Source organism: Poecile atricapillus, chromosome 5, assembly GCF_030490865.1.
Source record: "Poecile atricapillus isolate bPoeAtr1 chromosome 5, bPoeAtr1.hap1, whole genome shotgun sequence".
Taxonomy (NCBI): Eukaryota; Metazoa; Chordata; class Aves; order Passeriformes; family Paridae; genus Poecile; species Poecile atricapillus.
This window is the reverse complement of record NC_081253.1, coordinates 221594-235112: the sequence shown is the minus strand read 5'-3', so window position 1 is coordinate 235112 and position 13519 is coordinate 221594. Positions and strand designations below refer to the sequence as shown.

Below are 13519 nucleotides of genomic sequence, written 5' to 3'. Positions count from 1 at the left end.
TGAACGCAACACTACAGAATTTAATCTTTTTAGACAGTCAAAATAAATGTTTCTCATGCATGAAATAATGGCATCTCTTAAAATCCTATCAGTAAATCTTTGGTCAGTCCAAAATTTGCATTTTATTTCAATGTCTACATGAAATTGTAGAGCCATGTTAAATTATAACTCTGCTATAAAAGTTACAGCATCAGTCCTGCTGATTTATGAAGAGGAATGCACTCTTGATTAAGGCTCTGATTGCCGCCTTCTTGCCTGTCTAAAAATGAGAGTCTTTTCCATTATGAGAGTTTTAATTTAGTTGAAGAAAATCTTTGGAGATAATAGTAAGTTTCCAAAAGAATACGGCCAAAGTCATCTACACCATAAGATACGGGTCTTGTTTTTCATGGCTCCATAAAAGCGTACCAGAGTAAAGCCTTCTGAAATACCTCACAGAATACAAATGCAATGGAACATCTGGGAGATCAGAAAATGAATTTCTGTACAGTTACTGGAACTTTGTCTACGAAATGCCCAGTGAACCAACACAGGTGTACTTGCACAGATTGTACAAGAGGGAAAAGGATTAAGGGATTGACTTGAGATTAGTATTCTTTTAATTCTGAGTTATTTTTAAGAACTTTGAGGTGCTTCTCTAAGGTAGTCTCTTAAATTTGTACGAATGCTAATAGTTGAAGTAAATCAAGAATAACAGCACAAAGAGTTATTCCTACTCTAGAAATTAAGTGGGTTTCTAATTAAGGGTGTATGCAAAGTTTACATATGTTAGATACATGCATTGTTCAGGCAGTCTTAAACATCTCCAAGCCTTGCATGAATGGATTGTTTTCTGGCCAACAGAAAACCCCCAGTACAACACCAAGTGCTTTAAAACGTAGTATTTTCTATTGCTTGTGCCTGTATCAGGTTCTATCCAGTGGAATCCTGTGCAATTCCATTAAAAATTAGCTCAACAAGGTAAAAATCTTTCAGTGATACTTCCTGTATTGTATCCCACATTGATGAACAAAATTGTTTATCATCTTGTGATCAAATACAGTCAGGCAGTGACTACCTGGGGGAAGTTGTGAAAAAATACACAGGAAGATCACTCAAGCTTCACAATAGAGAAGGTTAAATGTAACTTTATTGTTCTGTTTTTTAGTTAACAAAATATTAAAAACTAATAAAAGTTTTAAAACATTGCAGGCATGTCATTCTTCCCTCCTTTTTATGGTAACATTTTGAGGAAATGGTGCCATATTGCAGAAAAACAGAAGGAAAACAAGTTTTAGCTTATTTGGAAATGAAGTTTCACTATACTGACAATTCCCCACCTCATCCTCACAAGCTTCTGCCTTCTTTCCTTTTTTATCATCTTTGTCCTCTTCATCCTCATCATCCTCATCTGCCTGATCATCGCTGTCATCATCATCATCATCATCGTAGTCACTGTCCCCTGCCTTCCGCCGGCGCTTGCGGCCGGGCGCGGGTGTCTCCAAGGAATGCGGCTCCTCGCCTCCGTCCCCGCTCGCCGCAGCGTCTCTTTTACCCGTTTTCTTGGCATGAATAATTCTGAGCCTTGGAACACATGAGAAAGGGTGAAATAATAGATTATGTCTGTATCACAAACATACCTCTCTTCTTATGAGACTGAAAGAAAATCATATAGCTCAGATTTAAGTTAGAGCTTCTGATCTATCATGACACTGTGTTTTCTCAGTATTTACTGCCACTAGTCAACAGAAAAACTGAAGTTATAAAACCCTTACACCTCGTGGTTCCATTCTGAATAGACTTTGTTTCTCCCAGGTCAATTTTACTGTGTAACTGTTGAGAAGAAATGAAACACAGGAGGAATTTTGAGAAGTCAGAAAAGAAGATACAGAAGAAAGAACCATTTCAACTTCTTCATCTTTTATTTAATGCATTTAAAAACATGATGACAAAATACCTGTCTCTGAACCAGAGAGGAAAAGGCAAAAAAACTCACTTGCAAGTATGAAATTACATGCATTGCATGGCAACAGCAAGGTTGGTATAGTATTTTTTTTTTCCGTATTTTTATGAACCTCAATTATTATTTAACATTAGTCCTTTAGCTGAACTTTTTATTCTAAGATACACTTTTTTTCTGGGGAATTTTAGTTACCTCAACTACTAAAGATTACTCAAACTGTTATTTTTCCTTTTATGAAAGAAAAGGGAAACTTACATACCAGTTATTATGGTTGTAGTAGACCTCCTTCTTCTATAAAACCCCTATAAGACAAGATTCCACACAGCAAAAATTACAGTTCCACCTATCAGGGAGCTTGCAGGCAAACATGCTGAACCACAGGAGGTGTAAATAGCCAGGCTGAACCAATCACTTATCACGCAGACCAAAAACGCAACTGGACTTAGAAGAGATTCATAAACGTGTAGAAAAGACAAAGATTTTGTAAGAGATGACTGAAGAAGGTAGGATGGGAAAAGCAGAACGGTAACGACAAACACAATTACCAGGACGTAATTTTTCCTTGTCGTACTCCTCTCTCTTCCCATCCTACAGAACAATATTCCATACAGCAAGCGGCTACAAGTACAACGAGCACTGTCCAAGTATTGGCTCCAGGGAACACTGACAAATGGATCAGCCTTCTAAAATGCTAGATAACCAGAGCCAGTTCTCAGCAGCACAGACTGAAATGAAGGTATCACTTTCAACTGGGAGCAGCACGTTTTTAGAAAAAGACTGTTAGCAAAGAAATCATCAAGGGGACTTGAAAACTGATGGGCTTTGTCTTTTTTGGTGTGGTTTTGTTGTTGTTTTGGGTTGGGTTTTTTTGCACTGGTTAATCCACTGGAGAATTTATAAAGTTTTATACATTTATTTTTTCCATATCAAGGGGATGTTTACCTTTTTTAGTGATTTAAAATATCTTAAAAAAAAAATAAATCTCAGGCCTTTCAGTGAATTTGGAAGCAAGTAACATTTTCAGGTATGGTGTAAAAGCCCTCAGTCTCACAAGCATCAATACGACTCAGGCTATTTATTGACTAAGTTTTTTAGAAAACTAATTTCTCCTTTATGAGGATAACTTCAAGCCTCTTTGTGTGGACTGGAAATTCTTGCCAATACACAGGAATTAACTAAAAACCAAAATCACTAGTCAGTGACTGGATTAACAGCAGCAGCACAGGATGATTTTAGAGACAATTTACGTACACTAAGATAATCTTGAAGACAATTCAGTAATAAAGCTGGCAAGTGAATGTTCAATGACCTGCCAACACCTCTTTCATATACCTAAAGGGAATCAGAAGAAACAAAAAAGGCTGCTTTTGTTGAAAGCAAAAATAAAGATGCAATGCTGTCAAGCACTAAAGGAAGCTTGCATGATAACTGCAAATTATCAAGCATGCAAATGAACCAAAGATGCTCTTCCTTTGGTAGCGTCACAAGCAGAAAGAGGCAGCAGTCCCTACTCTGCACAGAGGCGGAAACCAATGCCAGCATAACTTTAAAAATGTTTAGTTACTTCAGGAAGCAGCATGATTTTTCTGTTGCTACCTACACATAAGGCTCACCAAGAGAAGAAAACCCTCACTTAGGAAACTGTTCTGTCTTTCTCACTTTCAGGTATGGATCAAACGTGCATCTGCAACTGCTGAGAGAACTGTAGTCTACTGGCCTATAAAAAGAGTGGGTGGCTCATCAGAAAACCAGATGATTGACTCAAGCCTGCTCTAATCTGATCTATAATTCTTACTAAATAGATCAGGGAAGGAAAATTCACTTTCTGACTCAGTTTTCATGCCTTCCCCGTAATTTCTGCATGTAAGTATCAGGTAGTACCAAGGCAAAGAAATTCTGAACATTGTTCTTTTAATAAACTTTTAACATATTTCACCTTGTGTCTCAAAAATGGAAGTTTGGCAAATCAGTATTATCATTTTCTACCCAAACTTAGGGTGTAATTTCTCCCCTTAGTGATGCTGTTTTTTACATACCATAATCATTTAAGAGTTGAAATGGTTTAATTCAACAGAAATTAACTTACACAGAGCATACCATAACACTGGCATGTTAAAAGAACACTGTTGCAGTGAAAAACTTGTTTCAAGTCCTGTAAAAAACTGAATTATTATGTAATGCTTTAAGAGGTTGTATTTCATTTTTATTCTGTTTTATGTTGATCTGGCTACAAGAGATGCCGAAGAGAAGACAGGTAATGGAAAAGGAGATGCTGAGACTTTGATCATCTAGTAAAAAAATCACAATCATCTCCGGTGACAGTCTGACCACAGCTGTCATGCAGGAAGCACAAAGAAAGATGACTTGATCATATGAGATAGGTGCCTTTACAAAAAAAGAGATTAATAGCAGGATTCACATCTAAATGTGATAGAGAAGGAATCATATGCAGCCTCTCACTGACCATCAGCTAAGCAGAAACAGTCCAGGCAGTTTAGAACTCAATTTCCAGCCACTGATATTACTTATTAAGATCCTTGAGGGAAGGAGGAGAAAAGGAGGGAAGAGTGGGGAAAAGGGTGAGAGGGAAAGCATTCCTTAAAACAAAATAACAATGATTCTGCTTTCCAACCAGGGATTTTACTGTTGCTTATTTGCATCTGCCAAGCACAGGCTTTTGTATTTATTTTTTCCCTCCTCCCCAGCTGAGAAGCTTATGTCATTAAAAAGTGAGAACATAAGCACAAAAATAATCCTTCATTGAACATGTTCGATGAAAAAGAGAAATCTTTTCTCATCCTCCTTGGATATACTTGCAGCCAGCCTGGACACAGTGGTCTGAGGACTAACGACAGTGAACACTGGCCAGCCAGGCTGAGATTAAATAAATCCATTCCTCAGCCTCTATTATTCATCCCCTACACGCTTCCCTCAGCAGGGGCACGTGCTGAGGGGCACATAAAGCTCTGGAGACACGTGAAAAGAGGTCACAGCTGCTGATCACACAGCGAATACTCAACTAACCAGGTATTCCCATGCAAAATTGTTTGGGATTGGGATGCTTAAAAATTAGACCAAGATGTGAATGGATGGGGAAGATAACATGTAAGAATGAAGTCTGGAAGCAGAAAAAAATAGCAAAAAGAAGACTGAACTGCAAACATTTCTTTTCAGAGAAGCCCCAGAATAGTTTTAAGGGTTTATGGAAAACACACTTGACACAAATAAAGAAGAAAACATTGTTTAAATTGATTGAAGAAAGCTCTTCTAGAACCTTCTTGGAATTCATCAGAAAAAGAGGAAAATTCAAAAATTTTGAATCAAAGATTGAGAGAGATTAATCAAGCTCAGTGAATTCAAAGAAGCAGAAGAGCAACATTTCTGAGCTCTGCTGCAATATTTGCACTCAAAAATAGGAGAGCACTACTGGAACCTGAAATCCACACAAGGGGAAAAAAACAGGAAATGGATTGTGAAAAGTAGGAGGAGTTTGGGATTTCAGGATATGATGCTCAGTACTTGACAGGGAAGAAATGAGAGATTAGAAGGAAAAGGGAAGATCCTACATCTACAAGTACTTACAGTTTGATGGAGGGAGAGAAAGACTAAGCAGGCCCTAAAAAGACAAAGATGGGGAAGGGTCCCAGTTTGCTAACGGCAAGTTGGCTGCACCAGAACTTCAAAAACACTCCTTAAACTATATCCCAAAGGGGGGATAAAGATGAAGACAGGAAAAAAGTATCTGCGTTATCCTAAAGGTTAAAATATATTAACTCTGTGCAGACTGGGATTTGCAGTATTAGTAGAGAATTTCTTTTTATTGGTCTAATTTTTTCCTCTACCTCCCTCTTGTCCTTCTTCTTTACTTCTTTCCTTCTTCCTTCTGAGATACATTAAAGGGAAAAAATGGAGACATAAGATTAGAAACAAAAGTACCTATAGCAAGGTCTAAGAAAGGATTTACCATTCCTAGCAAGAGGTAAAGATGAGAAAGAAAAAAAAAAAAAAAGGCAGAGTCTGGCTATGCATTTTTACCCCCTGTGATTCATAACTTTATGCCGTCCAGCTTCCTGATAGTTGGAGCCAGTATGTTTGCTGTATGGAATTTTGTCTTGTAGGATGGGAGAACAGTGAATATGAAACTGACAACCCTTAAGAAGTTCCAATTTTACCTTAAACAGAAATATTAAAAAATATCAAAAATACCTCGAAGTTTGCATTCTACATATGATCCCTAGCTACAGGGAACAACGTGACATTGACAGATGAGACACACTAAGATAACATAAATTAGCAAAATTCGACTGGCAGTTGTATGAAAATCACGTTGTCTTAAAATTCCTTTCAGAATGAACACTGGGAATTATGGTAGGTCCAAATAAGCTTTGATTATGTCAATAGCAATTTTATGGCTCCTTTAATATTCCAATTAAAAATTTTTTCGTTTCCTCCAAAGAACACAAAATTAGACTTGACTTTGCTCCAATTCTGAGCGACACCAACCCTCTGAATCTCATGTGTCTTTAATAGACCGTAAAAGACTGGTGATGCAACATTCTAAATCCACATCTGTCTTAATTAAGCAGTTTGATTACTAATTTCTTGGTAAACCTGTAACTTTGTCAGCTGATTTTGTGGTTAGAACCAATTCCCTATATAGCAGTGTATGTGAACAAAGGCAGAAAAGCAAAATATTGTAATACGTAAGGAAATGGAACTTACTTCCGAAGTTTGCCTTCAACCATCCATTTATCTCTCCTTAAGTTTGACATATAATCAATGTTTTTATCAATTTCACTGTCAAAGATGAAAATAATCCATTAACTGTGAACTTATGTATCTTTTTTCTAACAGACATTTACATACAGACACTCTTCCCTCAAATAACTGTCTTGGAGAAATTGTTAAAATTCAAAATAAATAATTTTAAAGCTAGGAAATCACAATACTAGGGATGCCATTGTAGCACACAGAGGTACTTATGTCAGTCTTTATCCCCAGTATCACCTCAGGTTTCCTTCCACAAGAAGCATGGCATTCAACATTTTTCACAGTTCTAGCTCAGTACCAAGCCTCCAAATGTCTTTGCCACAAATCACATAGCCCTGTACTGAAAAAATAATTACCACTAGTACATCTGAGGTATTCTGCCTAGGATCCCTGGGATCTACAATCCAACATTCACTTTTCACTGCAGAAACTGAAGAACCAAAAGAAGGGCTTCAGTGCAGTCACTGTCTGCACACCCACTTTTTAGACATCCTGGCGTCAACAATTCAGTGGATTATAGATGTTTCTACTCTCAAAATATAGAAACTTGAATTCTGAGTGAACATTTCTACAAAAAAGACCTAACAGTCATCTGCAACAAGAGGAAATTTCTTTCTATGATGAATTTGACTGATACACATGAACCTTCTTGCACAGGTGAGACACAGCACTTGCACTCCCCGCTTCTGCTATTTTTCAACTTTGGAAAACCTGAAGCATCTCTTCCATTCCTGACTTACATAATCCTGATTAACTTCTGCAGCACAGTGTACCCAACCCAGCAAAATACACCGGGAAACAAAGCAGCACTCAATTAGGTGATGAAATACTTGACCCCAGAAAGTCAGTCTGTGGAAGAACAGGCATCCCAGAAACTGGGAATTCTTAACTTTTTATTACACATTGGTGGGTTTTGACAAGTTGTTGAACATAGAGGGGATTTAAAATTATGAAATGCTATACTGACCACAAATGCAACATACACCTTCTTGAATTACTGTGATGGTACATCAAGCTTGCCACCTCACCTTATGACCCTACTTAAAGTATCTGGACAACAAACATCTTCAAAAAACAAAAGTAAAAAAAGGGAAAACAGTGTACTGCAGAAGCCTCGTACAACTCTTCTAAATTATTCCCTAGGATACCTACTAAATTTCTTTGTAATCAACTGCATCTTTTATTCCAAAAACTGCTAGAGAAATTTTGGTTCAAGCTTTGAAAACAAAACTAGAATAAACAAAAATAGAAAAGTTCTATTCTTCCATCATATCAACAGTACATAAAGGTAAGAAGCAGTAACTCAACCAAATTTCAGTTTTCATTGTAAGAACAACATAAGTAGTCCTTCTGTAACAGAATACAATGAATACACAGTATTTCTAAGCTACAACACTTTTATAACTTTATTTTTACACACCTGTTTGGGACAAACCTTACCTTACTACACTTTTGCTGCATGCTAACTCATTGACCAGAAAAGCAAGTACTGATGCTTTCTGAGCTGGAGAATGTGCCTGAAAAGCTTTTGTCTTCAAGCTCTCTGTCAGCTCTGTTTGCCCACAATGAGCCTCCATGAAAATCTGCAGAATCTCAGACACATTATCTCGATTGATACCAACGTTCAGCAAGTGTTCCCCAAGAATAGTTTTAGCCTAAAAAGAACAAACACATTTCAACCAGTTATGTTTAAAAAACATTGTTTTCCTTTATAGGCTATATTATTGTTTATAGACGATACTATGGGTTTGTTTGCATTTTTACATAAGGACTTCAAGCTTGATTAGTTCTTTGAAACTATTCAAATGTAAATCTTAAATACAGTAACAAATTAGAATGTCTTCAACCCTACATTTTTAAAAACTTATTAGAGATAATATTAGTAATAATTAAATGGATTACATGTAAAAAGGCATGGTCCAACTGAAAATTGATGAATAGTGCTTTGTACAATGATGCTATGAAGAGCTCTAGAGTGGACAAAAACTGTTTTGGCTTGAAAAAGAAGGCCAGTAAGAGTCATGAATGAATTGGGGTTTTGATGAAGTGACCTAGACAGCTGACCTTAGGGAAAGAAACAGCAAGATTCACTGAGAATATAACACGAGGGTAAGAACGCAAAGGAATGGACAGAAAGGAATTAAAAGACATGGCCACAGATGCGACAGTGCCCTACAAAAGGTCCAAATAAAAATGGGACGCGTGTTCATGTGTAGAGAAAATGCACAGAAATATATCATGTCTGGAAAATGGGAGGGCTGATGGACACAAAGTTTTGGAGTAATATTAGAACCATGACACTGAAGAAAAGAATTAGGAAAGAGAATGGAAATCCATGAGAGAGGTGTCAGAGACACATTATGAAGAATGCATTCATATATACAGGGAGTTTACTATGGGTTTTTTCTTTTTACCTTGTATCCTGTACCAAGTCCAGGATCGCACACAGCTGCAGAGACAAGTTTCACAAGCAAGTCCTGTACTTCTCCCATGCTGTCCCCTATGTTGAGCAAACCCTCTTGAAGAACACTCAGGGAGGGAACATCTATGGTCACATCAAAGCCAAGAACTTTACCAAAGTTACGCAGGAACTGCACTACCATGAGACAATCCGAAAATGTGCTTCCATCAAGAACGAGGCCTGGGATGCGAGGCAGCTCTGGGAAAGGCTGGCAAGTAAAGAAAAAAAGTTAGAAGATCCAGCAACATATTTCAAAAGAAATTTTTTTTGGTAACTGGGAAATTTATACCTGGGAAAATTGACTGACACTTCCTTCTGACCTACAGCATAACCATGCTCAAAGGTACAGGCGACAGGCAATCTGCACCCTTCATCCATTCAGTGCTCAAACATATTTAAACTTTTCAAAATTACAGGAACCAAGATATTAATAAATACCAGGAGACACTGTAAGGATCTATTCTGAGCCAAATTACTGTAAAAGATGGTGTAAAATTATTTAGGGGGGAAAAAGGGAAGCAATTTCTCTGGAACAGAGACTTTGAACCTGAGCTTTGTCAAGTCCTTACAGACAAGAACTAAGAACTTTGGAAGACTGGGAAAGTAATTTTTTTGAGCAACAGCTTGTAAGAGTTGTCTAGATGACTATCTTAGTGCCTTAGTACTGAGACATGATGCATATTTCTGATATAAAAAAAACCTGAGCAAAGAATTTTTTTTAAGCAATCATGCTTTTTGGGAAGCAGGCCTCCTTTAAACAAAAAGGTTTTAATTAACTAAACATATGCTACTGTGCAGTGTTCCAGTATCTTGTATTTGTATGTATTTCAAATAGTTCTATAATTACCTCAATTAAAACTCGAATGCTTTGAGTGTGGTTGCAAGAAAAAGTTATTGACAGAATTATAAAATACACAAAGAAGAAAGTATGTCTATGTTGCTGCCATTACCTTCTGGTCTGCTAAGCACATATCCTCATTAGGTTTCTTTAGCTCCTTTGCCATTTCTAATTCCAATCTTCGCTGTTCCAGTTTACGTTCTTTATTTAATCTTTTTTCATCACGTTTCTCCTGCTTTAGCCTCTCTTTTTCCTTACGAGAATTAAAAGGGAAAAAAATAAATCCGATATTAAACTTACAAAGGAACAATCTAAGAATCTGGAAAGCACTACTTCTGCAACCTTAAAAATCACCACACCAATTAAGGAACCTGCACTAAAGTAAAGGGGAGGGGAAAACTAGAACAAAATCACTGTATTTGTAAAGCACTCTAGGATTCACGTTTTTCTCTCCTGTCCACGCAGACACAGGTTTCGAGTATCTTTGCTAAGAAAAGCTCTTTGAAATACCACTTAAGAAAGACAACTGAGTGATAATATGACAAAGAATTGCCACGTGAGACATCTGATCTTCAAGTCTGCTTCCACCCCAGTATCATTAATCTGCACCTGCTACAGTAGAGAGCACTCAAGAAACCTCTCTGAACAATACATGGTTTTAGAAGTCCCGTAATACATAAACTAGATATGAATACCTTATAAAACACAACCGATCTTCTCAAACACGGGTAGCTTCTGGCCTTGAATGACACTTTGCATGCCACCTGAAACTGAACAGCCCTTCATGCACAACAAATGCACAACATGAACACGCGGATGTGAGAAGCCAAGCATCCATTACTTGTCTCTTCAACACCCTCCACAGTAGAGTCACACCAATACTACACCAACTCTGTAACACACCAAGACTAACTCTGAACCTGAAGCTCTCCTGGCCTTTCCCATCCCCGCTGCCAGGGGTTCTGCTGCCACATGTTCATCACCAATCCCCTGTCCTGAAGACACAAGTCCCCACACATCTCTGTGCAACCCAGATCGAGTGTAAAATGTATGGAATCTGCCACAGATCAACACCACCTGTTCAGAGCACAGAACCGTGCATAAAAACAAACACAGGTATGTGTGTGTGCCACCACTCAAGAACCTGATACAACAGAACGCTGAAGATACTGTATGTGCTTTTCACCTGTGGACACAGAAGGGCTAAAGAACTAAGCCACGATGCTTCCCGTTACTCAGAACCACTCCCTACTATTCTGTTACTTTAAGAGGTCACTCTAATCTCTTCCATTTACTACCACCATATTTTGCAACAATAAGAGAGTATGGGTAATAGTAAGTCAGGGTTCAGCTGCATTTGTATGTTACTATTAACCACTGATTTCTCTGTAGAGCTGTGGCAGGCCCCATGATTTTTTACTCTTCCTTTTGATTCTATAAGGATTACTACCAGACCACTAGTGACATCTATGAATAACCACTGTGGGTGCACAGACATCGTGACTTCTACTACTACAGTCTTTAGTGGATTTTATGCAAGATGGAGTTTCACATTAGATACAAAGAACATGTTTGGACCAGTAAATTTACACTGGCAGAAAAAAAAGCAGTGACATTCAGAACTACCCATCTGCCCACCTGCTTGCTACTCTACAGCTGTATGACCATCCTCCACACTGAGAACGCTGGCCCTCTTTATCTACACTGAATCATAAGTGATATCTTGTCTGGAAAAATCACAACACACTAAAGCAGCACACTAAATCCCTAACTTGACTTTAAAATGGAAAATGCCCTCTGATTTGCTTCTTAAAATGGTTTATTGCCTTTTATCTTAGTCTATGTCAATGTCGCATGGCCAACTGGAATTGCCCTTGTTTTTGCCAATTTGAAACACTCTACAACAGAAGAAAACAAGAGCTGTATATATGGATATTTATGTGGGAACAGTAATTTACAGTTATGACTAAAACTGAAAACTTTAGCTGCATTACGTTTCATAAATCTATTCAAAGTTTACTTTTACTGGCTGAAATAAACACTGTTCTATTTCCATTAGAGTAAGACTATAATCAGAGCACTGGATCAGTCTAAATGACCATTTAGCCTGGTATCCTGATTTCCAACAGTGGAATGGGTGCTTAAGGTATCATCTTCCTCCATTTCCTTGTATTGAAGTATTATTCAGTTTTTCTTGGGTTTGGTCAGTCATTTTTATTGAAATTTGTAAATATATCCTAGAGAAACATTTTAACAATTTCCTTAACAACTACTTGCTATAAGGATCGTCATCTTATTTCAATATCTTCATTATCTGCACTTTTTTTACAAAAGTCTCAGGATATAGAAATACATAAAGAGTAAAACAAAAAGCAAACTAGTAATTATGGGGGTTTTGCATTTTCCTTATGTTTCCTCTCAAAAACATCCAGAACTCTCAAAACTGTGCAATCTGTGCCAGTGTTCAACCACCTCCTTCCAAGTAAAAAAGCTTTAAGTTTGAACAGAACTTCCTATATTTCAATCAGTGCATAATGCCTCTTGTCGTACTGCTGCAATGTACACAAATTAAATTATACATATTTTAAAAATACACTGCTCTTCTACAGATGATTGCAGAATGAAACCATGAAAACTTCGAACTTCCAGAGGTTAATACTCACTTCTGCTTTTTTACGTGCTTCCATGGCTTTCATAAGCATCATATGCTGTCTTCTCCGTTCTCGTTCCTATTGAAGCAGGTAATATTAGAACAAAACTAAACCACATTTTCAAATCAGCAAAAAAAGCCAGGTAACAAATTTAGCATTAATAGACAAGTCACAGTAAATACTAAATATAGGACAAGAATGGCCAAGTCTGTGCATGTTTTAGTTCAGGTTTAGAAAGCAAATACAAGAACAATCAAAAGCAAAAAAGGTAAAGCAATGAACATGGAGACAGTGTAAAAAAGAAGCATACAGATTTACTTATGGTCAGTTGTGATGCTCCTTCATAAGCTGGCAGAACAAAAAGCATAATGGTTGGCTGGAACAGGTCAGTTACCTTACATCTGCTATGACGGAACTTGCAATTTACTTCTTCAATAGCCAATTCAGCAGAATTTTTAAACTGGTCTTTTTCAAACATTGCAAATATTAACATTTTTGTAACCAAGCAAGAAATTAACATGGTTAATTTTATCAGCTCTAGAACAGTTTTAATCAAGCCAGTGGTGGTGCATATACGTACACAACAACACTTGCATTTATTGATGCCTGTCCCTCAGTAAATTCAAATGCACTAAGGAGCAGCATTCTAGGGCACTACGTACAGGGGTTTGCCTTAACAGCTGAAGAGCAAATCTTGGCCCCAGTAAAGACTATAGGAATTTTATCATCTAATTTGGTGAGGCTAGGATTACATTCCAATATTTCACTGTATACTTATAACATTAAGTATTTACCACCAGCTGAAAGTTAATTTCCTCAGTATCTTCCAAGGGGAAGACATCATCCTGATTTCTAAA

At 37.4% G+C, this 13519-nt stretch overlaps 1 protein-coding gene across 11 annotated transcripts in view; it reads right to left on the bottom strand.

Moving 5' to 3' along the window:
- The window catches only part of BAZ2B (bromodomain adjacent to zinc finger domain 2B), a 111165-nt gene that overhangs the window by 13480 nt on the left and 84166 nt on the right, over window positions 1–13519 (bottom strand). For all 11 annotated transcript variants that reach the window (XM_058840035.1, XM_058840030.1, XM_058840029.1 and 8 more), the window contains 6 exons: window positions 12675–12740; window positions 10124–10264; window positions 9127–9381; window positions 8153–8367; window positions 6665–6739; window positions 1320–1563 (listed from right to left, as the gene is read on the bottom strand). In XM_058840035.1, coding sequence (XP_058696018.1) covers window positions 1320–1563; window positions 6665–6739; window positions 8153–8367; window positions 9127–9381; window positions 10124–10264; window positions 12675–12740 — 996 coding nt within the window. The remainder of the gene's footprint in view (window positions 1–1319; window positions 1564–6664; window positions 6740–8152; window positions 8368–9126; window positions 9382–10123; window positions 10265–12674; window positions 12741–13519) is intronic.